Here is a 26,268-nt window from a genome sequence, read left to right as displayed (position 1 = left end):
AATCGCATCTTGGGAATCACCTGATTTTCTGTATTAAAGCATTTTTAATGGTGTATTAAATTGAATAAAGCTGAAAATGAAATAAATACAAACTACAACGCTTGCCTTGTCTTATTAAATCATACCGTCCATTAAAGTATATTATCTTGATTTGGGGCTTTTGCAATATATTGGAAAATACTTAAATGTAGTTTTACAACCTAAACATAAATAACTGATGCAGAAGGGCTTTGTGTGATTCACCTTTCTTGTTTTTGAGTGGTGTCTCTTAAAGCAGCAGATCATTCACTGAAGTGTGACTTTATGTGATGAACAAAGTGGCCACTGTCTGGATTTATTGAACCATTCACATGACAAAGTAACGACAGTTCCATCATCTAGAACCTCTAACCCACACCTTTCTCTCTCCTCTGTGTCCTGTCTCCACTCTACAGCTCTCCTCCAGCTGCTGTAACTACCCAGCCAACATCTGTCCTACCAAGATAATCGTGCGAGTCCCTGGTAAGAACACACAAACTGAATATGTATGTGTTTTGTCAGGCGAAGCAGAAAGACATTGTGGAAGCAGTGTAAGAATAAACCAGGCAGGTTGGGGCAGAGCTGCATTTGGGCATTGGTGTCAAAGTTATGAGCTGGGGCCCAACATCAGGGCATCAGAGGGTCCAATTTGGCCTTGGTGTGACTTTGTAGCATGTAATATTTAAAGATAAGATATTTATAGATAATAACAGGTTTGTAGTTTCCAGATACAAGTAGTTGAACTGTTGATTTCAGAATTATGTGTTGAATAATGAATTGAAAAACCCAAAATAAACCACAAAAGTCCATGAGGAAGACTACATTTGAGATTGGTTGTTTATAATCAGTAAAATTCAAGATTTTAATAAAGTAACTCAGAAGTGATGTTTTCTGAGACACTTCCCCTTTTTTTCCCTTTAAAAAAATAAAAAAATAAAAGACTCTGACTGAAGATCCAAAGTTGAAGTTTGTCCTGAATCCCACAAGTTGTTACATGTTTCTTCTCTTGATGAGACCATTTTAACACGTCAAATATAATCACATACTGCTTGTCTGAAAATATAAATATACAATGAGTCTCAATATTTATTCCAAATAATGTTGAATGATACAGTGTGCTCACTGTTGGTGTCTTGCTGCTATTTATAAGGATTCTAATGCAGTTTTCAGTCATCTGTAAAAAAAACAATAAAACTAAAAGCAAATGGCCAATCAGAAAGCAGATGAATGGTCGAGGAACTCTGACAAACACTTGAGGGTTTATTTGAGATATGATGGTTTTTTGTTCTGTGTTTATAATATTTCAAGGGAACTGTGACAGATAATGAAGCTTTTATTCATCATCACTCAAAACGCTGTTGTGGTGATGCTTCACTGATAGTGTGAAGTATATTGAAACACGGAATCATCAGACAGACTTGTTTGTTCCCCGCCTGACAGAGGAGCAACACAAAGCCATCAGCTCAGGCTGCCTCCAGGAGCTGCTATCAGAGGTGGATCCAAAACTCCTTCAGGGTTTCCAAGTGCCCGTTTAAAGGGCCTCCATCCAGCAGCAGCCACTAAAGGATATGTGTGTGTGTGTGTGTGTCTTTGGTGCTCCATTGGCTGTCATATCTGTTTTTCTCCCAATTGGTATCAGAGCATTTTTTTTCTTCTGACTACAATTTTTGAGCCTTTTTGGAAATATCTTGGATCAGACAGGTTTGTGTCACAAAAGAAGCACACTGCAAATGAACAGATAGTTATGTCCATCTTCAATCAGCACACATTTTTAGAATTGCAAGAATATATTCAGATGACTAAGTACTAATAATCTGTATGAAATAAACAGGAAATCTGCGATGGACTGGCACCCTCTAAAGGGTGTACCCCCGGCCCGCATAGCACCCAGTGTGAGCCAGAGTTAGGCACCGGCAGACCCCCACAACCCTGAAATAGGACAAAGCAGGTCTGAAAATGAATGGATGGATAGATAAACAGGAATGAAATACTCAGCACAAAACACTAATTCCTGTTTTCTGTATAGCTGATCCTTAAGGACACTTGTAATTATGAATTACAGGTAAATCATTAATCATTATTTTCCAAAATTACGTTCTCTTGATATTTGTTTTTTATGAATCAAATTAATGTTCAATCTTCCATTGTAAATGAAAATGATCTCAATCAAGCTCTTCTTCTTCTTCTTCTTCCTCTTCTTCTTCTTTTTCTTTTTCTTTTTCTTCTTCTTCTTCTTCTTGTTATTATTATTATTATCAATAATAATATCAATAATAATAAATAGACAATACTTTCCATCCATTTCATTTAAATCACGAGTGTTTTGTTTCGTTTAACTGTCTTGCATTTTTTATTTGTCTCTAATTTAAAAACAACTACACCTCCCAGAATCCTTTGTATAACAGCGACCCATGACCGGATGTTGATGTCGCTGTGGGTGGCATTAAATGGTTGTACGTAGCTTCCAGTATTTCCTACACTACCTCGACACTGAGACGAGGGAAATTGTAGGAAAAAAAGGCATCACGTTGTTTTTTTCATGACAGACTTACTTTAAAATCTAACCAACAGTAAGTTATTCGGGTCAGGGGCATTTTTTTTCCTCCATTTTTTGTTTTTGTTAATGGCTAGGAAGCTTATGGGGTTATTTATTCAGGAAATCTTCAATTATTGGAATAGCACTTTAAACGAGCATTGTTTTGGTCTTAATTCAATCAGTTTTAATGAAGTGTAATTACTTGCATTAATAATTTATTTATTTTTGAAGTATTAAGTTAAATCATTTGAACTGCAGTCGTCAATGAGTTTTCCTGATGGTCCGCGAAGGCAGCACGGTGTAAATGGAGTGGTCTTGTTTTTCCTGGGTGAAAGCACCCTGGTAAAGCGAAACAAGGAGATTACTGCTCGTTATGAATGGATTCATCGACCTACGGTCATTGTAAATTGAGTTTATATTCCGTCCCGGTGTGTTTGCTGTCTTTGTTGGGTTGATACACCAAGCTAACATCTAATGGTCTGTTTTGACAGCTCAGCTAGCCGAGCCACAATAATAACAACAGCTGTTTAACATTAGCTAACACCGGCAGCACAAGCTGGTTGGTTCACGACAGACACTTTAGTGACGTTACTAAGCCATAGCCTCAAAAAGAGTGTTTTGGTAGTAGTTGGGTCTACGTGGTTCATAGTATATGGTCCCTTTACCAAGCTGTAAAGTGATCTCTGGTCGGCCGGCTTTATTAGCTTGTTCAAACCTCACACGTCTCTGTACAAGTCCGACTAAACGTTTAAAAACCCAACCCTAGGAGTTTTACATTGACTGCTAATTAAACATCTGTATTAAAACGGGTTTTTACGTATGTATTTATTTATTTTTGCTATCAATTGCTAGCTGTTTAAGTGGCAAAATGTGTGTGCTGGGACTTAGCATTTATCTTAACGTAACACGTGACCCTACGTATTGTAGTTTATGCAAAATAAAATATTGCAACCGTAAACAAAACGTAGTCAACAGTAAACTTTGTCACAAATTAGCTGCAACTTTGTAATAAATTAAAAAACAAAAGCAATACTTTGACTTTGGCAAACGCTGAAAGTGCTGTTCCCTCGTGCCCAGCTGATAGGAACCAGTCATCCATGCATATGTTACTTTTATTTGATCAATATCACGTTTACAATTGTACCTCAAGTCTGTTCTGCCAATTTAGGAAACCTTAGAGATCAATTAATGTTAATAAAAGCGCAAATGTTTTAACTCGGGTGTCAAACATACAGCGAGGTAGGGACATTAGTGGCCTTGGGTTGACTTTGCAAATATTCGTTCTATTATGACTCTGATTAAAAGTCTAAAGTCTACTGTCCTAACTTGCCTTAAAACTAAGGGAACAATCTAAATTGTTACAGCCGGATATTGTCGTACTTCTTAGCAGTTTTACTTCCCTTTTTAAACTGGTTTTGGTGATATTTGACCTGATTAACATACTGTTCGTTGGACAAAATGTTGTGATGAATTTGATGATATTCAGACTTAATTTTTCCCACCAGTAAATGATGCAACAAAATGTGTACCTTTGTGGCACATGTAGATACTGGAGATGTAGTTTTTTTATGTGTTTATTTTGGTGCATATTGCTTTGAGGAACTTACTCGGCCTTGCTGAAAGCTCATTATGTCCTCTTGGTATTTATTGGCTTTATTTGTCTACAGCCATAGTAGCTATATATAAATAGTGTTGCTAGTATCTACATTCATGTTTGCTTAATTTGCCTTAAAAAAAACCAACAAAAGAAAATAATTATTGTCAACAATTGTTTGCAATCCTCAGATACATCAGTATAGGATCACTTTGATTGAGAAATAGTAGTATTAATAGTTTGTTTTGTGGTATTTGTGTCACCGTATTGTTCTAACTGCTATTGTTTGTCTCTGCCTAACCCACAGGTCATGCATGCAGCCAGGCTTCTAGCCCTTCCTCAGAGCTTGTCACTGTCGGCTGGAGGCTTTCACTGCCTATAGCATCTGTTTCCCCTAGCTGCCCCCATCAGTCCCAGAGTTCCTTATGTTAACCCTTTTAAGCATGTTTTACTATATCTGTCTGCGGCGGCGCTCCAGGAGTGGGACTCGCGGAGAGGCTCTGACCAGCCGACGGGCCGTGGAGTCCGGCCAGCGGGCAGTGCTACCAGTTAGTGTTGAGGTGGAGCAGTATGCTAAGGAGGTTCTGGACTTCAGCTCCCACTATGGGAGTGAGAACAGCATGTCCTACACCATGTGGAACCTGGCAGGGGTGCCCAACGTCTACCCCAGCTCAGGCGACTTCACCCAGACCGCTGTGTTCAGGTCGTACGGAAAGTGGTGGGAGCAGTGTGTCAGCGCCTGGCCTCGGTTCCGTCGTGTTCCCAAAAGCTTCCACAGTTATGATTACATTGAGCTCGGCTTCGAGGAGCCTGTTTACCCCACAGCAGTGGAGGTGTTTGAGACCTACTACCCTGGAGCTATCGTACAGATCTTGGCCTGCTCTTGCAACCCTTTTTCTCAGAACCCACCAACTGATGTCAGGTAATGACAATCACGTCAGTTAATAAAGCGGCTCATTTATAGCACAAGTTATACTGTTTTTTGAAGTGATCCTGGCAGAGTTTTGAGCAACAATAGCAGCAGTCTTTTGACTAAAATTCAACTTGACACAAAGGGCCTGTGCTATGAAGCTGGATAAGTATATGTGGGATATCTCTTCGTCAGTGGGCTTCACCCAACCAAACATTCTCTGTCAGAGAGCCCCTGTACTAAGAAGCAGGATATAAATACGTTCAGTTAAGTGAGGTGATTTCAGCCCGGCTATGTGCAGAGGTAGAGATTGCAGCACCAGACAATCGCAGAGAAATTCTGTAGAGGAATAATTCTTTAAAAATGTGAACATTCAGACCAAAAACAACACTGTTGCTCCAGAAAAAGTAGGAAGGAAGGAATGCAGGCAGGAAGCTGCTGACACTGTTAATGCGTAAAAGCATGAGATTATACAATATAAATCCATCTGACGCTAAGAGGACAGCGTTCTGATCAGTTTCACTTTGTTAAAGGTCCCATGTCGTGCTATTTTTCACCCATCTCCATTTGTTCTAAGAACTACAGAAACAGTATTTGAGGTTTATTTTCCCAAACTTGCCTGTTTTTCAGAGTTTTAGCCTCTGAAAAGTCACTTTCTGAGCAACTCTACACAAACAGGCTGATTTGTGGCCTACTTATGCATATTCATGAGTGGGCATGTCTATAGACGGGACACTGACTTCCTCCTCCCCGCACGGTGAAGTAGGGCCAGAGGACGGCCTGCCCTCCTCCCACCCACTCCGTAGCCAAGCTCATACTGCCTTATAAACATGAGACAGAGCGTGGAGGCGGAGCGTTCACCGGTACATACATAGACTGTAGAAAATACATACATAGCACTGCGTGAAGGACGCCGTAATGCTCACCTTAGTGAGCGTGTCTGTTTACATGCCAATCACGGAAGAGAGCTTTCATGGCAGCGTGGCTTCTCCAGCTCAGTGCATCATCAAATTGGAGCGAGGTGTTTGGGCTCACCCTGCAGTAATAAAGGAGCAAATCACCCTCTAACTAACGATTGAGGGAATCAATGAAAAAAACACTTTGGGCATGTGTATGAAGCCTTAATAGCACTTTATGATGTTTAAAGCACAGAAAAGTTGATTAAGCTTAACATGGACCCGTTAAGGCACAGGTGTGTTTTTATTAAGGTAGTCCTCCTCAATGTATCTCACACACACTGGAATGAGAGCACATTGTTTCACTGTAGTGTGTTCCTGCTGATTCTATCAGTGTCACAATAGCGTATGTATGAATGAATGAATAACTTGATCCATCCACGATACATTACCATGATAATTTAGCCAGGTAAGAAGTTAGCCAGAGTCGTAGTACACCACACACACTGAATAAATCCTGGAAGTTTGCCCGATAAGAGGAAATCCAGCTTTCTGGTACAGGCCCTATGTGTAAGACCACATGATCACATAAGTTCTAATTGAATTTCATCCCATGGGACAAAATTATTGTTTTATTTTTATTAGTCGACAAAAATCTAAATTTAATAACACTGGCTCCAACAAATGGTATTTTTAAACTAAATTGTCATATGGTTTGTTTTGATTTGTTCAAAGCAGTTTTTCATCACTCAATGCATCCAGCCAGAGTTTCATTATAAATACTAGCACACAGATGTTAAATAATATCAACGTGATATCCATCAAATTGTATATTGAAAGCACCATTGAGACAAATGAATAGAACTAATATTTAACATCTTTATCAAGCTTTTTCATTTTCCAAAACACAACGCAAAAAAACATTGAGGAACTTAAGAACTAATGCACCATTCTATGGACTGTATTTAATTAAAAAAAGACATTTTATAGTAATAGTCAATAAAAACAAGCCACGCTGTTTATTGTATCCATGAAAATTTGAGTTGGTGGCGTTTCCTTTTGTTTTTTCTGAAGATGGGTCCTGTTTATTGGATTCAGCTTATTATTAATTCATTAAAAAACATTTAGGCACAATGAGTTGAGAGCCACAAAAGTCAGGAATTGCACTTGTTCATAACTCCAGTCAAATATTTTGAGCCATATGAAACATCTTAGCGTACTGTAACTACATGGAGATACTGTGGTTTCTTCAAATCTCTGTTTTCACATTATAACTTCTTGCCTATGCGTTCATTTTCCTAGATGGGAGGTGTTGTGGTCAGGTGAGCCCACTAAGATGTTAACACCCCAAGCCCGCCAGTTTTCCCCTAAAATCAAGCATATCAGCTTTCCAACAAACCTGTTGCGACTGGAGGTCAACAGCTCGCTGCTGGACTACTACACAGAGCTCGATGCTGTCATCCTGCGTGGAGTCAAAGAAAGGCCCCTGCTGGCTCTTTATAAGATGCCAGTCATTGATATCAGTGATCTCAGTGACAGCGAGGAGGAATTCTCTGATGTCGGAGGTCCTTTCAGGCAAGGCACAGATGGCAAGAACCAGAGGACGAGCAATGGCTACTTTGATAGGCTTCCATATGAGGTGAATATACAACATGTGTTTGTACTAAACTGCTGTTGTTTTGCTACTCAATAATCAGACACACCTTCATTATTCTCATAGGTGGTCACTTAAACTAGGGCAGCTGTTTTAAGGGTGGTCTTTGGCATTGACCTGAGTAAGGCCTCCAATTTTCTCTTTAAAAATGTCCAAAAATTCTATTTTAGTGTCCCATTCCCCCATATCTTGTTACACTTTTCTCTTTAATTTCTGTGTCATTATATTTCCCCATGTGAACGACTTTACTGGCTATTAAACTTCCCGAAATTCTACCAAACATGTAAAGTAGAGTTAATAGGGTAAACTGCCATTATTAATTTTGCATTTTATATGCCTCAAATGATTTAGGAAATTGGGATAATTATGCTGAGATTATGTGAGATTACTTCACTATAGCAACGTCAGCCACATTGCTAGACAATCAGCCACCCGTTTAACAAGAAAACTATTATGGTAATGTGTGACATAGTCCAAAAACATTATTTGTGAAACCTTTAACTACCGCCAACCGGGAGATCAATGTAATGTTTCTGCCATGACGTGTCACTAGGTAAGCTCATCACCATTTAAATGCTGCCATTATTATCTGAACCGCCTGTTTATCACAGCACAGTCACAGCATAACATGGTCACTACTCAAACTCATAACACTGAAAAATTGCGCGTAAATTACGGTTCTCACCAGGAATTTTTTACAGCATAGGGGGATCACGTGGTGTGCGAGTGTGCGCCACTGGTGCAGAACACTTTGAAATTTTTAACTCTCAGAGGGCAAAATTTAGTAAAGTAAAGCTAAAGTTGGGTTTAAATTTTTTTTTATCATTGTTCCAGCCTTACTTTAAAGACAAAAGTTATTTGTTAAATTGTTGAAAGGTAATGATGAATGTAGTTTTCGAGTTACTCATGCTTGTTATAGGTCCTCCACTATTAAATACTCACACACATTGTAGAGACAAGAAATAACATTTTATTCAAAAGACTGATTCCAAGACGCGCTTTTGAAATTTAAATGAGGTATTATGTGGGACCTGCAGTAATATTGGAACAAACACACTCACACGGAGGATGCACACACACGCGAAGGACTCGCGCACACAACCGGAGAGTACACACGCACACACACACAATTGGAGGACTTGCACGCTTACACACACTCAGAAGATGCACACATTAGAGCTTTAATCGGGCCGAAAAAAGAAGACCTGACCCGAGACAGCGCGCCCCGAACCTGTCCGACTCGAATGAAGCCGATGTCTCGTTAAGCCTGATGTATGCATTTCTCGGATATGCAGATTAAAAATAGAGTTCAAGCAACCCAGGTGCCCCTGGAAGTCCGTTTTGTGTCCAAGTGTACAATTGTTATTACAACGGTACTTACTAAAAAGGAAAAGACAATCTGAAGACTAAACGTAGGGGGCGCCATCGCTCTGTAGGGGAACAAATGTACAATGTCGGGGGCCCCTATGCTCAACAGCGCTGGCAAGAACCCTTGTATAAATGCCTGATCTTATCCCAAAATGTGCATGTAAGGCATTTCCAAGTCATGTTAGGGCACAATTTTAAAAAAGAGGAGAGAAAAACAGGTCAGATTGATTTCTCTGTTTCAGATTGCTTTCTCCATTTCAGAACGTGAATTCCGTCTTTTCCGTCTGTTTTCCGCGATCATGAAAAATCAGAGGTCTATCCCTGAGATGCCTGTAGTGGACAATCCAGTACCTACACATGTGGCAATGTGTGCCAGGAAATGGTAAAAAAAAAACACCGGATAGAAAAAAAAGCCCAATTGTGTGCAAATTGTGCGAGAAAGAGTTTGCCGATTAGGAGCTTTGCAGCCTGCAGCATTTCGGTGAAATTCTTCCATTTCAATGCTAAACATGTAGCAGCTAGCACGGACAACAGTCCTAGTCCGAGCAGGTAGTGTCACCAATCTACATCCGACAAGATGACAGGGTTCAGAGCTAAAATGAATAAGTCCATGGCTGACAAATGAACAAAGTCACTGGATAAATGATTGTAGTGGACAGTCGACCACTCTCTGGTAGAGGATGTGGGCGGGGCTAGAAGCGGTGTTGCAGATAGTGTCGTCTGACCCAAGTTACCAACTTATGAACTGCTATGTTCAAGCAAAATTCATCAGCTTCATCAGTTGATCTGTTTATTTCATGCCACAGATATTCTATTTTGCAATGTCCAGTTTCCACTTCTTTGGAATGTTCTGTACTAAGTGCTGTTTTTTTTTTTTTATTTCAATTCACAAAAACTAATTTGTTAGTTACTTAAATTTTAAGTTTGTGCTTTGTGAACAATGCAATCATAATATTTTTTATTCACATTGCACATTATGTTAGCTCTCGGTGACGGAAATAATAAACAAAATTTGGAGTTTAAACTCATTTATTGTTTTAATTGATTCAGTCATATACAAAAATCCATTTAAATTAAGAAACATTGTTTCTCGAGTCAAATATTGTTAGGCAATTAATTTAGACCAACAAGATTAATTAATTACAAAGTTTCTAATTATTTAGACACATTTTTGTAATTAAGTCCCACCCCTAATATAAATATGTCTCAGTGTGGACTAGACTATATAATGAAACAGTATTATATTATCATTACTACTGGTAGTCTAAATCCATTACAGTGCATAAATGATGATTCCTGTCATGTTAGGTAGTGGCTGTCCCTCTTACTGTGCCAGAGTTTGGATCAACAGTTCAAACGTTTGACGACTTTGCCTGAACAGAAGCAACACCCTCAACTAGCTGTTTAGTGTTCAGATGCAGCAGTTTGTAGTGGCAAAGGTTCATGTTTGCATCCACAACTAACTCTCTTTTTCCTGATCAATTACAATTACGTTTTCAATTACTACAGTTCAATGAGAATTAATCACATTTGCTGAACCTTTAATAAATAACACCATAAAATGTAACCTTCCTCTTGTATTAGCTTTCTGTTAGCACCTCTTATGATAAAGGGTCAGTTTGACCAATGTCTTAAATCAGCTGTAAAATACACTCAATAATATGATCTATCATCCAATTTGTTTTGCATCTCTTGGTTACCTTGTTAAGCTTCCTAATCCATAAAAATATTGGTATTGATATTTGTAGTGTGGGCTTCTGACTGAGTATACCCCGAGATTTAATTGTTTTTAAATAGTTAAATGATCCTCAAGAGAACTGAAAGGTAGTAAATTTGACACCGTATTAACATATTTTAATTAAGCCATAGAAATTGTAACATGGTTCCCCAGTTTTGCATTTGATTAAATTGTAATTTATAGTTTTTATAGAATTTTCATCCCAATTACAACTAGAGTATTTGCAAGTGAGGATGCAGGTGCTGTGTTACAATACGCTCTAAAAATAGGATTGGAGCTGAAAAGTCACTGCAGTTGAAGGGTTGTGTGTCAAAAACAGTTGAAGATAGAGGAAAGTTGAGGATAATCGTTCAAAGACAACAGATAATTGAAAATTTTAAAAGTTGAATTGTTGAAATCGGTTGAAGAATGACTGAACAGCTGAAGTTCAAAGTTGAAGGAGAAAAAAGTTGAAAAGGGGGATTTCCTTATCGCTCTATAAAAGCAAGGAACGTCTGTGTGTGTGTGTGTGTGGGGGGCGCATATCTCCCAGATGCGGTGTCTGATCGAGCTGAAACTTTTTTAACAGCCATCCATTATTTGGTGTTGCAAAACATTTATTTTCATTTTGTCTTGAGATTACGGCTCCCAATTTCGATTGCGTTGCGTTACTTCCAGTTTCGGTTTAAGACGTCACTGTGTTGCAGTTTGTTTGCTGGTTTGAAAAAGAAGGTCAATATTAAAAACGTTTTTGTACTGCTAAAAGGTATTTAAGTGTGTTGCAAAATGTTTATTTTCATTTTATTTTGAATGCGGGTTAGACCGGACGGGAGCACACAATAGTTTCTGGAAGCTATTGGTTGGTCAAGCAATTTGAATCCATTAATTCCGAGTGACATAACTGGAATTATAGGTACATTGTCGTAATTAACTACATGGAGTTATGGACAGGACATGAGAGGGGGGAGGGACCTCTGAACCGCACGCACACAGAGCCGTTTAGAGAGAGAGTTGCGACAACGGAAGTTCGAAATGGAGTCATATAGTTCCTGGAAGTTACAGCTCCTGTGCTGAAAGCAAACAGTGAAACATGCACATTTCTCTGCGAACACAGCATTATAAATGCTGATATTTTCACCAAAAGTTTAAAACCTAATGCGCACCTTGGATGTACATGACATGTTTGTGTGTAATTATTTTTCCCACTGGGTTTTTCGAGTTTTTCCTTGCCGAAGGATGGTCTAAGGACAGGGGATAACATGTATTATCCATTTGTTTAAGTTCAGCGAACATTGGTTCACACTTTATTTATCAATTTATCAAGCGCATGTCCCATAAAATTAAACCAAGGAAATCGCACATGCTTTGCATCCGTAAATTTACCTCTTTACAACTTTACTACAGACTAGAGTACAGAGTATGTATACCTCTTTGTACATCCAATTTTCAAACACACACTCATTTGGCCATAATTAACAACTCTACTTAAGCTTCCACAATATGAATACATACTTCCGACGGGCTCTGTTCTAGTGTTATTAAAATGGAACATTTTTTAACAAAAAAAATCTTTTTTCTTTACAAAGTCAGTTATCTGAACTCAAGAAAATTACAATTGTAATTACAACAGCAACAGGTTTTGGAAATTACAATTATAAACACATCATAATTGTCAATTACGCAATTAGGATTATAATTGTCCCCAACCCAAGTGTGCTCAGTGTATACCTGTATGCTGCACACGCACTGACAGGTTCTGACACCGTCTTCACCCACAGACAGAGTCGTTTTCATGCCCATGCAGACATGTCACGTTGTCTGAGCCAAGCTTCAAAACACTAGCAGCGCTCTTCACATTCATTCTCTTATCTCGTCTCCAAACCGCTGCCATTACCAGCAGTCTTCACAACCTCCACGCTGTTGTTTCAGCAACACAATATAACTATTATCTGTCAGCTGATATCTGCCTAAACACAATGTATTGTTAATTCACGGCGACACTCGCAAGCACAGTCATCCTTTACTCTGAGAGGCAACGCGAACTCGGCTGCAAAACAATCCGGCTCACCTCGCCACTGATCCTGCTATCAGTGCTTTGTGTTCCAGATAAACACTATTTAGATCTGCCTGACAGAGGGGGACATGATTAAGATTCTCAACTCCACTCTGAATTGTTTTCCCTTCTCCTCTCTGCTCACATACCCTTTACTGTTTGTTATTATGCTGGCTTTTTCAGCCTTGTTCTCTCACCATACTCGGCATGTTTTGTCTTTCTTCTTTTCATCTGCTCCTCCCTTACGTCTAACCCTTTCCGTCCCCTCTCCTTGTCTTCCGTCCCCAGCTCATCCAGTTGATATTGAGCCACCTGACCCTGCCAGACCTCTGCCGTCTGTCCCAGAGCTGTAAGCTGCTGCACCAGCACTGCTGCGACCCGCTGCAGTACACCCAGCTGAGTCTGCAGCCCTTCTGGGCCCGTCTGAGTGACGCTTCCCTTGAACACCTGCGGAGCCGCTGCACCCTCCTCCAGAGACTCAACCTGTCCTGGACCGGCAACCGCGGAGCTCTCACCCTGACGGGCTTTAGCAGGTCAGGCTAGCAGCAGACTGCAAATTTGAGGAAAAAGGGGAAACAACCTTGGAGAAGTGGACATTAATCACAAGTAAATGCAGTTTTAAAGGAGGCAGAGGAAGTAGACTGAAATGTTCACGTCTTATAACAAATTAAAAAGAAGAAAGTTGGCCCTTTTCTTATACATGTTAAAAAAAACTATTGGTAATGTTCTTTTTTTTGTTTCTTTTGACATAAATACTGTCCATCCTTCTTCTTAGTTTCATGAAGGCTTGTGGTCTCAGCCTGGTTTGTCTGGAAATGTCCTGCTGCCACTTCCTGAATGAAGCCTGCTTGGAAGTCATCTCCCAGTCCTGCCCGGGACTGCAGGAGCTCAACCTGTCATCGTGTGATCGCCTCAATCCACAGGCCTTTACACACATTTCCAAGCTGACACAGCTCCGCAGACTAGTGCTCTACCGCACCAAGATAGAGGTATGTGTGAAGTTCTGTTTGTTTTTGCAGAATACAGTAGCTATATCTGAGTCATAGTGGCAATCACTATTTGACAGGTTCTGTGTATTTGTTTGCCTGCTAGCAGGTCTCTGTCAAAGGTACAAACAGATTTTTGCAAAATTTTACCGAGATAGACCTTATTCCTTGGAAAGTTCAATTACATTGGCGAAATTTCAAAAATTCCTATCTCGGTTTGTATTTCACCGATCTTTATGAAATTTCACTCAGTTTTGTTGGGTTAATTATCCCACTGAGTTTCATCTGGATAGGATCCAGATTGCACATTGGTTTTTCAGTTCAATGGGGCCCATACATTTGGATCTACTGAATTGTTTTTAATGGGGATGTAATTTTTTCCCAAGCCTTTAAAGTGTGAATGATCATGGTACCATAATCAGGATCACTGATCCAGATGGATGCCAATATCTGGCAAAGAGGAAACATGGCGCTTCACTGAGTTTTGTGCTTTCTTGTTATAAGTATAAATTGATTAGATTTTTTTTTTTTAAAGATACATTTCAATCAAAAAGTTCAAATCAAAAATTCGAAAAGTGTTGCAATATTTCAGTAGTTGCTTTTTTGTGCAAAGCCCAATTTTGTTCCTATCCATTCTTATTCTAGCTAGAAATAAGATTGAATCTATGATTTGCCTTTTCTCAGATCTTAGGAACTTCTCTGTTTCAGTAACTTTATGTGCAAAATGTAATGTGCAGTTTGGCTTTTTATTACAAATGAAATCTTTATACTGTAGGTGCCTCTCTAAAATATGAACCCAAAGACCTTAGCTGCCTTTATGGTGGTTCAAGTACCTGTTTGTATCTTTCTTTTCTTTTGAATGATACATCTTTGAGCAAGGACAGTCTCAGAGACTTCTTGTGTTCGGGTTTGGACATGTCTGATGTCTAAAACCTGCCTCCTGTTTAGTGTTTATGCCTCAGCCTCACTGGCAGGAGTCAGTGTAGAGTTTCTGTTGGTGGAGCCAGGCATCACAGGTTGTTTATGCCCAGACACACAGAGAGAGAGAGAGCGGGCTGTGTATCTGCTGAGCTGTCATTGCCCTGTCACTGCTCTAATTAAATGGCTACCTCACTAGAGAGGGGCGTTTATGAAAATGCCAGGGAATGAGTCGGGCGCGCACACACAAACACAAGCTTTCACTTTCATGTTTGACACTTTACCCTGTGGATGAGGCAGTTGCAGCATTGGATTCCCATTTCTCCACCCTAGCTGCAGGGTCTTTGGAGAGGCCTCTGTCCTGACTTCATACTTATATATATATATATATATATATATATATAAAAATGAGCCCCTTTGCAATATTGAATTCCCTTAAATGCGGAAAGTGTTGACAGAAATCTTTTTCCACAACACTTTGATGTTAAGACAATATGACAGAATAATGTATTCAAACTTGTACTCAGTCTTTGTTATAACTTATACATCTATGTTACTTATATTTGTGAGTCACTGTCGGGCCCATTACTTTGTTGTTGGCTCCAGTGCACTTGGCAAATAGATTGACTGTCTATTTCCCTGTTCTTTTTTTGTATTTGTGTTTCCACAAGCCGCTAAGTTTAAAATGTGTATGAATATATTAAACAGTGGTCATCTACCAAAGTTAGCAGCATGAGATTTGTTGTCATTCTCTTTGTTCTCTGCAGCAAACGGCGATCCTGAGCATCCTGACGTTCTGCATTGAGCTGAGACACCTCAACCTGGGGAGCTGTGTTAGGGTGAGAACCTGTATAAGGACACAAGATTACATAGAGCACACATAGCATGTTAATCACTCATTTTTTTTTTATTTCATTGGTTATAGCTGATGCATTCGTCAGTCTTGTTGTATTTAGAGAATGCTAGCCTGGTTGGATTGTTCCAAAGTGAAGGAATAAGTATGCAGTTTGTTCAAATATTCTGTAACAGTATACATGACAGTACATAACTGCTGACAAACAGTGCTGCATTTGCTGCATTTTAATTAAATGTATGATTAATTGATATTTATAAATTATATTGCAGCAGTTATTAAGTTTACAAAATGATTTCTTGACAGCCATTTTCTCAGTTTTTCCACTGTGTATTAGCAAGTCTTTCTTTTTTTGTGCCAGAAGCTACCTGAAGGTACTCCTCACTCCTTTGGTCTTTTTAACAGGTGAAGAGAACTGTAGTTTAAGAAAAAGCCATCAATCTAATAGTGCTAGCTTTCTAATAGCTAATTTAACATTGTTTATAGCTTGGAAAAAGCTTTTTGTTTCAACTAGTTCGTGTGTTTTGAATTTGTTTGACCACAATTGCTTCTATTTGGCTTCTTTCTGTTTGGTGATAACACATGTGCAACGTTTGACATGAGAATGTTTACTTTCTAATTTTTTAGTCAGCATCAACAAACAGAACATCCACACACCTGTTGGAAATTCGTATTTGCTGCTAAGGAAAGTAATATATTTGGACATATTTAGCCAAGCAATGCCACGAGTTGGATTTATCAAGACAGACTTCAGACTTTGACCACAGTTTTCATGTTGTCCTTCAGTTTGGAAAGGTTCTCACTGAGTGCTCTGATTTCTTAAAACAAACAGAAAATGTTGTCTGAACTATTTTCTCGCTTAATACATATTTTCAAGCTGACTGTAAAAGCATAAACTCAATATAGAGAAGTAAAAATGTTAGCGTTAACTTCCTCTCATTTGTATTCTCTTTTTTGATTTAACTGTGGCTATAAAACAGGTTTCAGAAAATAAGCTGCATTTGTTTTATTAATTGTGGTAAAAAAGTGACTCTTCCTGTCAGGTTTTGCTTTTCTATTCACTGCTGACTTTGAACAATGTTCCACATGCTGTCTTTTATGTGGCTTGTGCGGCTGTGCAGTAGTTAATGTAGTCTCTTTGGATGTTGGATGAAAGGATGAAATATAACAAACATTAGCAACCAAAACACAAGCTTGCAAACGCAAATCATTTTTTTTGTGTGCATATTATTATATTGTTTTGTTCTCTTGTTCCCAGAGGTAGTGAGGTTATTTGGTACAAGGCTGTTGATACAAACTAATCATCTTCATTTTTTCTTTTTTTATCACTGCAACATTTCAAAAGTTTGTAAGACAGTCAGTGGGAAGACTGCTTACGCCTTCAATTATTTCTTCTCTTTTATTAATGCGTTCTTCTCATACAGTCCTAAAGCCAATTATCAGTTTTATTATGTAAACAAATCTCCTGCTTCCTCATATACCGTACTATACAAAAACACATCAGAAGCTATTAGTCAAGTGAAACATTCTCCCATGCTGGTATTGAACCCCCAAAGGATTTTGTCTCTGATGTTTTAGGATGGTGTTGCTACACTGAAGAGCATTAGTAAAGCCTACATGTCTCTCCTGCAGATTGAGGACTATGATGTAGTGGCCAGTATGCTTGCGACTCGATGTCGCACCTTGTGCTCCCTGGACTTGTGGCGCTGCAGGAACCTGACAGATCGAGGCCTGGCTGAACTTGTCTCCGGCTGCAGGTGGGCACAAACAGAAGGTTCAGAGCTTTGAAAGACTTGTCCAAGTTTACTGAAGACATTGATTATTTGAATACTTCCACACTTTAATACTTATCCACATTGACCATGGCACACCTGGTCACACTCAAAAATGAATCAAATACATTTTGGGAAATTTTAGTCTTGAATTGTTCAAACTCACCCGTCACCAAATAATGTAATGATGGCACCATGTAAAGAAAGCTTTGAGTGACGCTTTTTGTATGTCACAGTTCTCTAATTCAAGTAATCAATGGCTGTTTTTGAAAGTGCATACTAACGTATTATACACTACACACTCAATGAGTACAACCCCTGGCAAAAAATATGGAATCACCAGTCTTAGAGGATGTTCATTCAGTTGTTTCATTTTGTAGAAAATAAGTCGATCACAGACATGCCACAAAACTAAAGTCATTTAAAATGGCACAGTTCTGGCTTTAAGAAACACTAAAAGAAATCAAGAAAAAAAAATTTGTGGTAGTCATTAACAGTTGCTTTCTTAGATCAAGCAAATGTTAAAAAATATGGAATCACTCTGTTCTGAGGAAAAAATTATGGAATCACCTTGTAAATTTCCATTTACAAAACTAACAGATTAAAATCAGATTTAATCTGCTCATTAGTCTGCAGTTAAAAAAAGAGTGCTCACACCTTGGAGAGCTGTTGCACAAAGCAGATTGACATGAATCATGGCTCCAACACGAGAGATGTCAGTTAAAACAAAGGAGAGGATTATCAAACTTCATAAAGAAGGTAAATCATCACGGAATGTTCCAAAAGATGTTGGTTGTTCACAGTCAGCTGTGTCTAAAATCTGGACCAAGTACAAACGATATGGGAAGGTTGTAAAAGGCAAGCATACTGGTAGACCAAGGAAGACATCAAAGTGTCAAGACAGGAAACAATTGGCAATTTGTCTTGAAAACAGAAAATGCACAGCAAAACAAATGAGGAACAAATGGGCGGAAACTGGAGTCAACGTCTGTGACTGAACTGTAAGAAACCGCCTAAAGGGAATGGGATTCACATACAGAAAAGCTAAACGAAAGCCATCATTAACATCTAAACAGAAAAGAACAAGGTTACATTGGGCTAAGGAAAAGCAATCGTTGACTGTGGATGACTGGTTGAAGGTCATTTTCTGTGATGAATTGCGATTCTGCATTGGGCAAGGTGATGATGCTGGAACTTTTGTTTGGTGCTGTTCTAATGAGATTTATGACGATGACTGCCTGAAGAAATCATGTAACATTCCACAGTCATTGATGATATGAGGATGCATGTCAGGTAAAGGCACTGGGGAGATGGCAGTCATTACATCTTCAATAAATGCACAAGTTTATGTTAACATTTTGGACACTTTTCTTATTCCTATAATTGAACGGATGTTTGGGGATGATGACATCATTTATCAAGATGATAATGCATCTTGCCATAGAGCAAAAACTGTGAAAACTTTCCTTGAAGAAAGATACATAGGGTCAATGTCATGTCTTGCAAATTGTCTGGATCTCAATCCGTTTGAAAATCTGTGGGGTTAATTGAAGAAAATTGTCCATGTCAATGCTCCATCCTGCAAAGCTGATCTGGCAACAGCAATCAAAGAAAGTTGGAGCCGGATTGATGAAGAATACTGTTTGTAACTACCATTCCATAATTGTTTCCCTCTGCTTGATTTAAGAAAGCAATTGTTATTGACTACCACAATTTTGTTTCTTGATTTCTTTTTGTGTTTTTTTAAAGCCAGAAAGTTGCCATTTTAAATGACTTCAGTTTTGTGGCATGTCTGTGATCATTCTCGAAGACTGGTGATTCCATAATTTTTACCAGGGTTGGATATACTGTCTACTATATACTATTAGAATGATTAGGAGGATTATTATGGTGACCGTTGCCACTGAAGTATACTTCCAAGTTTCCCAAGATGCATTTCTAACCGAAAACAACAAAACCTGAAGCAGTATGAGACTAAATTTCTTCATTGATTTGCCACCTTTAAAGGTTCTGAAAGCATTTTGAGGAAGAAAGTGTCGAAGTACAATATCAAACTGTGCATATTTAATGCCGACATTTCAGAGGTTTTTGGAGACCCACCATTGTGCAACTGACTAAACTTTCAGTTAACTTCAAAACAAGAGCCCTATTTACAAAAGGGTAAAACATTAATGGAAGACAAGAAGAGATGCTTTTGTTTTGAAAGGGGGATGTATGCCTTTTAGCTTGAAGCCGCTTATAGGACAATTTTATGTTCCGCTCGCAATGCATCATGGGGCGATTGAGTATGTGCATATTTCATAAATGTCCTCATATATTGTACATCCGGGAATTTCTCACTTACTCCATCTTTCCATACATGCATTCAGACTTAGTATGAGTAGTACGTTATTATGACATTTCAATCACAGTGAATTATATAAGTTATGTATGATGTGTGATTACTTTATTACCGTAAAGGCTTGTGTCTTAATGAAATTTCTGTTTAAAAAGTTGGACCAACATTTATGTCATCAGTACCCATGGCAACTGTTAATTTAGCATTATTAGTATCATTTTGCTGTAAAGTGATTGATTCAAACTTAGACGTAGAATATCATGTAATTGATTGAAAGCTGCTTCAGATGACAATTTTTTATTCAGATGAAGACAATGTAGGCCTCACTTGCTCAAAAAAAAAATGTAAAAAGTGGAAATTGCTTCTCAAAATTTGGTTTTCATTGCTACTGTAAAGACTTGATGTGACATTGTCATAAAAGTTGTACGCATTGCATTGTGGGTCCCAAGCCCATATAAATGCTGAGGGTTGTGTCTGGAAGGGCATCTGATTCAAAAACCTCCGAACCCCTGAAGGGAACAGTCGAAAGGAAAGAAGATTGGTGCTCTTCGGCCACTCACATGCCTTTAGCACCAGAGAGAATGGGCATGTATGTTCACTGTGGAGATGCAGCATCAGCAGCAGGCACTTCCTGGAGGGGACAGTTCATAATTCTAGTGATGTCACTAGAATTTGAACTGCTCATTTTTCAGAAGAGGGCAGAGAAGCAGCTCAGAGAGCAGGGTTATTGAGGATTTCTCAGAGATGCAGGAAGAAATCCCAATAATACTTTGGGGGTGTTTTTGATAAGGAATTAACATTGTTACAAGGTTAAAAGCTTAAAAAAGTTGATTTGCATGATATATGACCTTTAAATGATGCTGAAGTGCATTGTAGTGAGAGGTGGATAGATTTCTGCATAATCAATGGCTACAGAATGTCATGTGACCTTCAGATTAGCTGAAGAACAAATCAGCGTGCAGCACTACAAGATTTGTGGGAATGATTATAGGATGCCCCCTCCCTGTTCCAACATGACGCCCTACTGGTAATCAAAGCAAGGTTCATAAAGCCATTTATGGGACACTTTTGTGTTTGAGAACTGGCCTAGCCTGAAAAAGGTGGGCCAGTATCATATAACCTATGGATTGAGAATAATATATCACTCAAGTTAATTTGCATGTGAGGCAGTTAAGCGAATACTTTTGGAAATAAAGTTAATGTGGAATGCCACTGCACTACCATCACTAATGAAATGACCGTACAGGTGGAGTGAAGCTTCCAAAGCAGTAAATGGAAGTTGTTTAAGTGTAAGTATTGTGACTCTTTAATTTTCTTTTGTTGTAATTTGTCACTTTTTTGGCTGCTCAGGATGCTAGAGGAGCTGGACTTGGGCTGGTGTCCCACTCTGCAGAGCAGCACCGGATGTTTCCAACACCTTGCCCGCAGCCTACCACGACTGAGAAAGCTCTTCCTCACTGCCAACCGCACAGTGTGCGACTCAGACATTGAGGAGCTGGCTGCCAGCTGCCCCTCTCTGCAGCACCTGGATATACTGGGTAAACCATCAACGTACATGAGACTTAACAGTTACTGTAGCAATTTAAATGTTTCAGAAGTAGAAAGAAGCAAGGTAAATTCATATTTAGGCTTAGCAAGACTGCTTGTCAGGTCAGGGTTTGAGGCATGAGTTGCTGGTTTTGGGCTTTTATGATCGAGGTGGTTACACAGTCTTTCAGTTCAGTGAGTTTAGCTTTGTTGCTCCTGTTGCAGGAGTGTAGCCCAGCTTGCATGCCACAGACTGCCAATAGACAGAAAACAGGTGTGATCAATCACATGCACTACATCTGCGATTAATCACCCACAGAGTACCTCCCTGAATCCCCCCCACCCCCCATGCCTGCTAACACATGCACTCATCACAATGTGAATGCAAGCAATAAATACATTCTTCTCACTACTTTTATAACATAGACATCAAATATTTAGTAAAATGCTAGCAAAAACCATAGCCTACACAATTCAATATTTCAACGCTTTTGCCATATCCAAGTAAACTAGTGTTCATTTTGAGTCAGAAATTTCAAGTCAGTCTGTCTTTTGACTTTATTATTTTTTTTAAATGTTTACATTTTTAATCATATAAAGCTCATTGAGTTGCCTGTTAACTTATTCAGTGCCAGCCATTTTCAAAATGTCTACCCCCTCAGTGCCAGCCGTTTTAGAGCATTTTGACTAATTTTTAAAGAACCACAGAATATTTTTTCCTATGACAGTCTGAATTATGACACCATATTTTGAAAGATTAAAGACTCGAATTTCATCAGAAGAAATAATTTTGTTTTTAGCTTGTTTCGTTCTTCTTTAATCAGCAGTTGAATAGAGGCAAATTTCACACAAATTGCCAGTTTGTGACAAAAAGCTGAGAAAAATGTCTTTTTCTGAAAAAATTTATTCGTGACTTTGAAGCTTTATGGACACCTCAACATTGGTTTCCTACTATAAAACTACAAAAACCACACTGAGACCAGGCTTTTGATGGCAACATTATTATTATTTTGTTATCTATGTCAGCGTTGAATGGATTCTTGGCGTTCCTCCAAGTCTCTTCCCCCGTCATTCTCCCCACACGCAACTTCTTCCTCCTCCCGGACATGCTGAGTGTCAGTGCTTGCCCCGTTTTTTTTTTTTTTATCCTTTTCGCTCACCATCGCGACACTCTCAATAGTCCACTTGGATTCCACGCATGCTCTGGTCGAGTGTGCGCTGCTGTGAGCTGCTGGGAACGTCAGCATCAACTCTCGTAGCACCATTTTCTGTCTCGTAAACTCCTTTCCTCTCCCTCTGAGCTCGCCCATAATGGGTGATCTCTCATCCAAAGGTGTGCTGCTGCCACCTACATGTCACCAGTTGGTCACTACATCATTGTGCAAGTTAGATATTCACCGGAGAGCTTTGTCACACTGTCTCCTAGCAACCCCAGCCGAAAAGCACAATTTACGTTTATAGACGTCAATGGCACTCAATGAGTTAATCACCAAAATTATTGTCTGATTTAATCTAGTTTCATTTTACTAAATTGAATTTGTTACTCATTTGTTTTTTTAACCATTGCTACTTATTTACCTCCTGCCATCAGGGAAGGTCCAGTAAGCCCAACATGTCAAACTCTCAAATAGAGATTACTTCTGATTATTCAGTATGAAGACTTAAACACAGAGACCCAATGACAATTGATGAATACCAATTATGAGTCACTTTGGCAAAGAGCGCACTCTTAAGTCTTAAAAATCTCTGACCATGTGACATTTTCTCTGATCAGAGACCAAGTAAAGAGGGTGCTTTCTTGTTTTGTTTGGCTAAGCTTTATCATGTATACTGTATATATCAGAAGAGTAAAGTCCCAGAAACCCTGTAGTGCTACTTATAAGTTTACACTGCCTTTAATAAATCCCTCTATTTTCAAACTGAACATCTTCTATGAATGAAGTGGCTGCTGAGTGTATATTTTAAAGTGTTTGTACATCTGAGGTAAACGCTGTCTCCTCGTAGTGATTCACTTCATCCACACCTCCTAAGTGTTTGTTGGTGACACGCCCCCCTCTCCTTATTCTGAATTTGCGGCTTAGGAATAGAAACTTTGGAATGAACCTGCAAACAGAAACCCAGTCAATCTACATAATATGGACATGAATAAAATGTAGCTCACTCAGCAAATCTGCAGCAGTGACAGCTGTGCACAAACGCTGTAGCTTCAGCTGCGTTTGACAGCACAGGAGCCTGATTGTTAGCCTGGCTAGCTCTGCTGACGTGACACTTCTCTGGCTGTTTTAGATGTGCCTGAGTCGCTGGATTAGATTGTTTGCTGCGATATAAATCACAAGTGGAGAAGATGAATGTCACAATTTTTAATAAGCAATATGTTACAGGGTAAAACGGAGGATCCCACAAATGTTGTGACTAACTGTTGTCAACTTTTATTTTTATGCAGTTGTAAATAATCTTTTTACATTTCCTGTTGTGTAATCTGTCTTCCCGACAGGTACACGCCTTGTAAACCCCGCCTCCCTCAAGAAGCTCCTCCAGTCCTGCCCTCAGCTTGTCCTGCTGGACGTCTCCTTCTGCTCACAGATCGACATGCGGGTCGTTCAGGAACTCTCGGGCCTTTTCCAAAATGTGGCCTTTAAGAAAAGCTTCACTCAGTGACCTCCATCACTGACTCATGCCTCAAGGTACTCAGAAACAGGACAGATAAGGAGATACCAGAATTACAGACATGCTCTTCTTCCCAGCAGTCACTGAAGGTAACACTGGAGTCTTTGGATTTACTCACTGTTGACGAACAACTGGAGACTCCTCATAGCTGGAATGTAGAACTGAGCATTTGTTTTTGTTCAAAATACAGATAGTTGGGGCAAAAGTTGCTCCATCTGTCCACAATTCAAGAAATGAACTTTGATGGCATCATAAACCAACAAAATCCTACCCAGACAACAGGAAAATGTCTGAATAACTACTGGATGATTAATGTTTTCACTTGAGGGCTTCATCGTTGAAATCTCACTGAGCTGCAATGCAGTGTTTGGTTTCACCCTGACCAATCAACAGTGAATGATTTAGTGTCTGTTATTAGCTTTAAAGACTGAAGCAAGGTGTGAGGGCCAATTTGAGTGAAAATACCACAAGTTGTGTTAAAAAAAAAAAAAATGAAGAGTAATAATAAGAAAACAAGCATTTTGATATGTTTATATGCACTATTAGCTCCAAATGAACACATCCAAATATAAGAAAGTTATAGACAGGAAGTGTGTGTCAAATGTCTTAAATATCAAGATTCAAACTTAAATGAGAAAAGCAGAACTGAATATAACCATGTACAGTGGGGGCATTAAGTTATTTGACAAATTTTTATTAATAATCACACTTTTGGCACTAACTGCAGTTTGTAGCTATAGTAACTTTCAAAATATGAAGTAGTTCTTAGACGTTTTTTTTTTTTGTATCACCAAAGAATCATTATTTCTTTTCAAAACTAGATACAAATATTTTTCTGCAAATAACCAATGATAACCCCACGGCCCTGATAAACAGGATCAAGCGGGTCTGAAAATGGAAGGATGGATGGATAATCAATGTTAATATATTAATTTATGCCAGATTTTAGTTTTTCATTTTAGGACTCCTGTATGTAACCACTACTAATGTTGGAAACGTTCTACATTTCACATTTACAGGACAAATGTCTCTGCTGTGGTTCCTTTGCTGTTGTAGATGTTGGAGGACAGATGGCTCTGATAATAATCTTTATTCTTTGTACATTATTATTTTTAATTATGTTCTGGTTTACAGATGTTTTTAAAAAGCCATCAGGCTTTATTTTTTTCATTCACAGTCTGAACAAATCTCTTCTTTTGCAGCAAGTTTCTTCTTTTTTTTTTATTTTCGTGACACCTTTGAGCTTTCGTCATACATTTGTCTTTAGTTTGATGAAGTGTTGTATTAAATACATGAGGTTTGTGTTGTTTGACTTTGATTTCATTTATTCTCCCTGAAGTTAAGGGACTTTACTTATTTACAGTAAGTAGTGTTTGCATGTTTTCTAACATCATATTGAATGAGTTCTATGCGTGATCATGATATTTGTTCTAACTCAGGTATTCCTACTGTTTCAATAAATAATGTTTATTTCACTCTGGAAGCAGCACAGTGTACCTGATGGATCACAATCAGCTGTGTGTCAACCTGCCTTCTAATATTTGGCATTATTCAACGTAAATCATTAAGCCCTCATGTGAGCCAAAAATACAGCCTTTGCATTATTTGTATGTTTGTATAAATATTAATGCTGATGATGGAGATGACTGAATGTTTTATGTATAAAACCACAGAAACTGTGGTTTCAATGCTTGTAAAGCTTTTTTTTTTTTTTTTTTTTTCCTTCTGAACGATTCTTGTTTCTTCTTCTTTATCCCTCTGAAGCTCAGCGTTCTTGTTTGTGCTTTAGTGTTTTACACTTTACTACCAATAGTAATATAGAATGTAATCTCAGGATTACCTGCAACCAGTTTTGATGCCATTAAAGATGTATGCCATGATATTTACAATGCAAAAATATTTGGTTCACTTTTAGTGGACATGATTTAAAACTATATGAAAGATAATCAGCGATGGTGAGGGAGCTCGTGTTTGTGAATAGCTTTGCACCAAATGGATAAAATGTAAAGAAGTGGCTTCTTCAGTTACCGGAAACACAAATTTAATGTGTCATCATCAGCAAGTCCTACAGAGCTGAGGAGCCACGTGTTACAACTGGAAAAAGGAAAAAAAAAAAAAACTTAAATCTTGCAGTTTTCTAATATTAACTCCTGCTATGCGCATTAGCGCATAGCAGGAGTTAGTATTAGAACGGGATTCGAACCCCCAACCTTTTGGTTATTGGACGACTGAGCCACAGTCACACCCCCCAATTAAAGGAAATTAAATTGGTGATATGTGTTTTCTACAGAAAGAAAGAGTTAAACTCTTTTTATCTTGACAAACTATTTCTTTCCCAGTCACAGAACTAAGGTATAGGGACACCTGTGAGTCCTGAATAGTGTTTCCACTGTTACAAAGGTGTTTTTTTTCTTCATTGCCCTCATCTCTAGTGAGTTATGCTCCGTCTCTGCCAAAGTGA

At 38.7% G+C, this 26,268-nt stretch overlaps 1 protein-coding gene across 8 annotated transcripts; it reads left to right on the top strand.

The window, feature by feature from the left end:
- The first annotated feature begins 432 nt into the window (after positions 1-432).
- fbxl4 (F-box and leucine-rich repeat protein 4) lies at positions 433-24,393 on the top strand. 8 transcript variants are annotated; one of them, XM_028471480.1, is made up of 9 exons: positions 433-501; positions 4,456-5,070; positions 7,257-7,593; positions 13,035-13,279; positions 13,522-13,735; positions 15,418-15,489; positions 17,082-17,260; positions 20,964-21,151; positions 23,635-24,393. In XM_028471480.1, exons 2-9 carry the CDS (start codon positions 4,574-4,576, stop codon positions 23,796-23,798), a joined length of 1,896 nt encoding a protein of 631 aa, XP_028327281.1. In that variant the 5' UTR covers positions 433-501; positions 4,456-4,573; the 3' UTR covers positions 23,799-24,393. The 8 variants fall into 8 exon arrangements, with proteins under 8 accessions (XP_028327281.1, XP_028327277.1, XP_028327283.1 ...); XM_028471476.1 differs by lacking the exon at positions 433-501 and adding an exon at positions 2,460-2,588; XM_028471482.1 differs by lacking the exon at positions 433-501 and adding an exon at positions 2,706-2,950 and having other exon boundaries at positions 4,627-5,070.
- Positions 24,394-26,268: the final 1,875 nt, after the last annotated feature.

The sequence above is a fragment of the Gouania willdenowi genome, chromosome 16 (genome assembly GCF_900634775.1).
Source record: "Gouania willdenowi chromosome 16, fGouWil2.1, whole genome shotgun sequence".
Lineage (NCBI taxonomy): Eukaryota > Metazoa > Chordata > Actinopteri > Blenniiformes > Gobiesocidae > Gouania > Gouania willdenowi.
This window is presented reverse-complemented; position numbering and strand designations above follow the sequence as displayed.

Bases quoted from the DNA above. Each gene is read 5' to 3' on its own strand.
- fbxl4 (XM_028471480.1), top strand. From the start codon at position 4,574: ATGTTAACCCTTTTAAGCATGTTTTACTATATCTGTCTGCGGCGGCGC. The intron at 13,280-13,521 runs GTCAGGCTAGCA...CCTTCTTCTTAG, and splicing joins ACCCTGACGGGCTTTAGCAG to TTTCATGAAGGCTTGTGGTC. The intron at 17,261-20,963 runs GTGGGCACAAAC...TTGGCTGCTCAG, and splicing joins GAACTTGTCTCCGGCTGCAG to GATGCTAGAGGAGCTGGACT.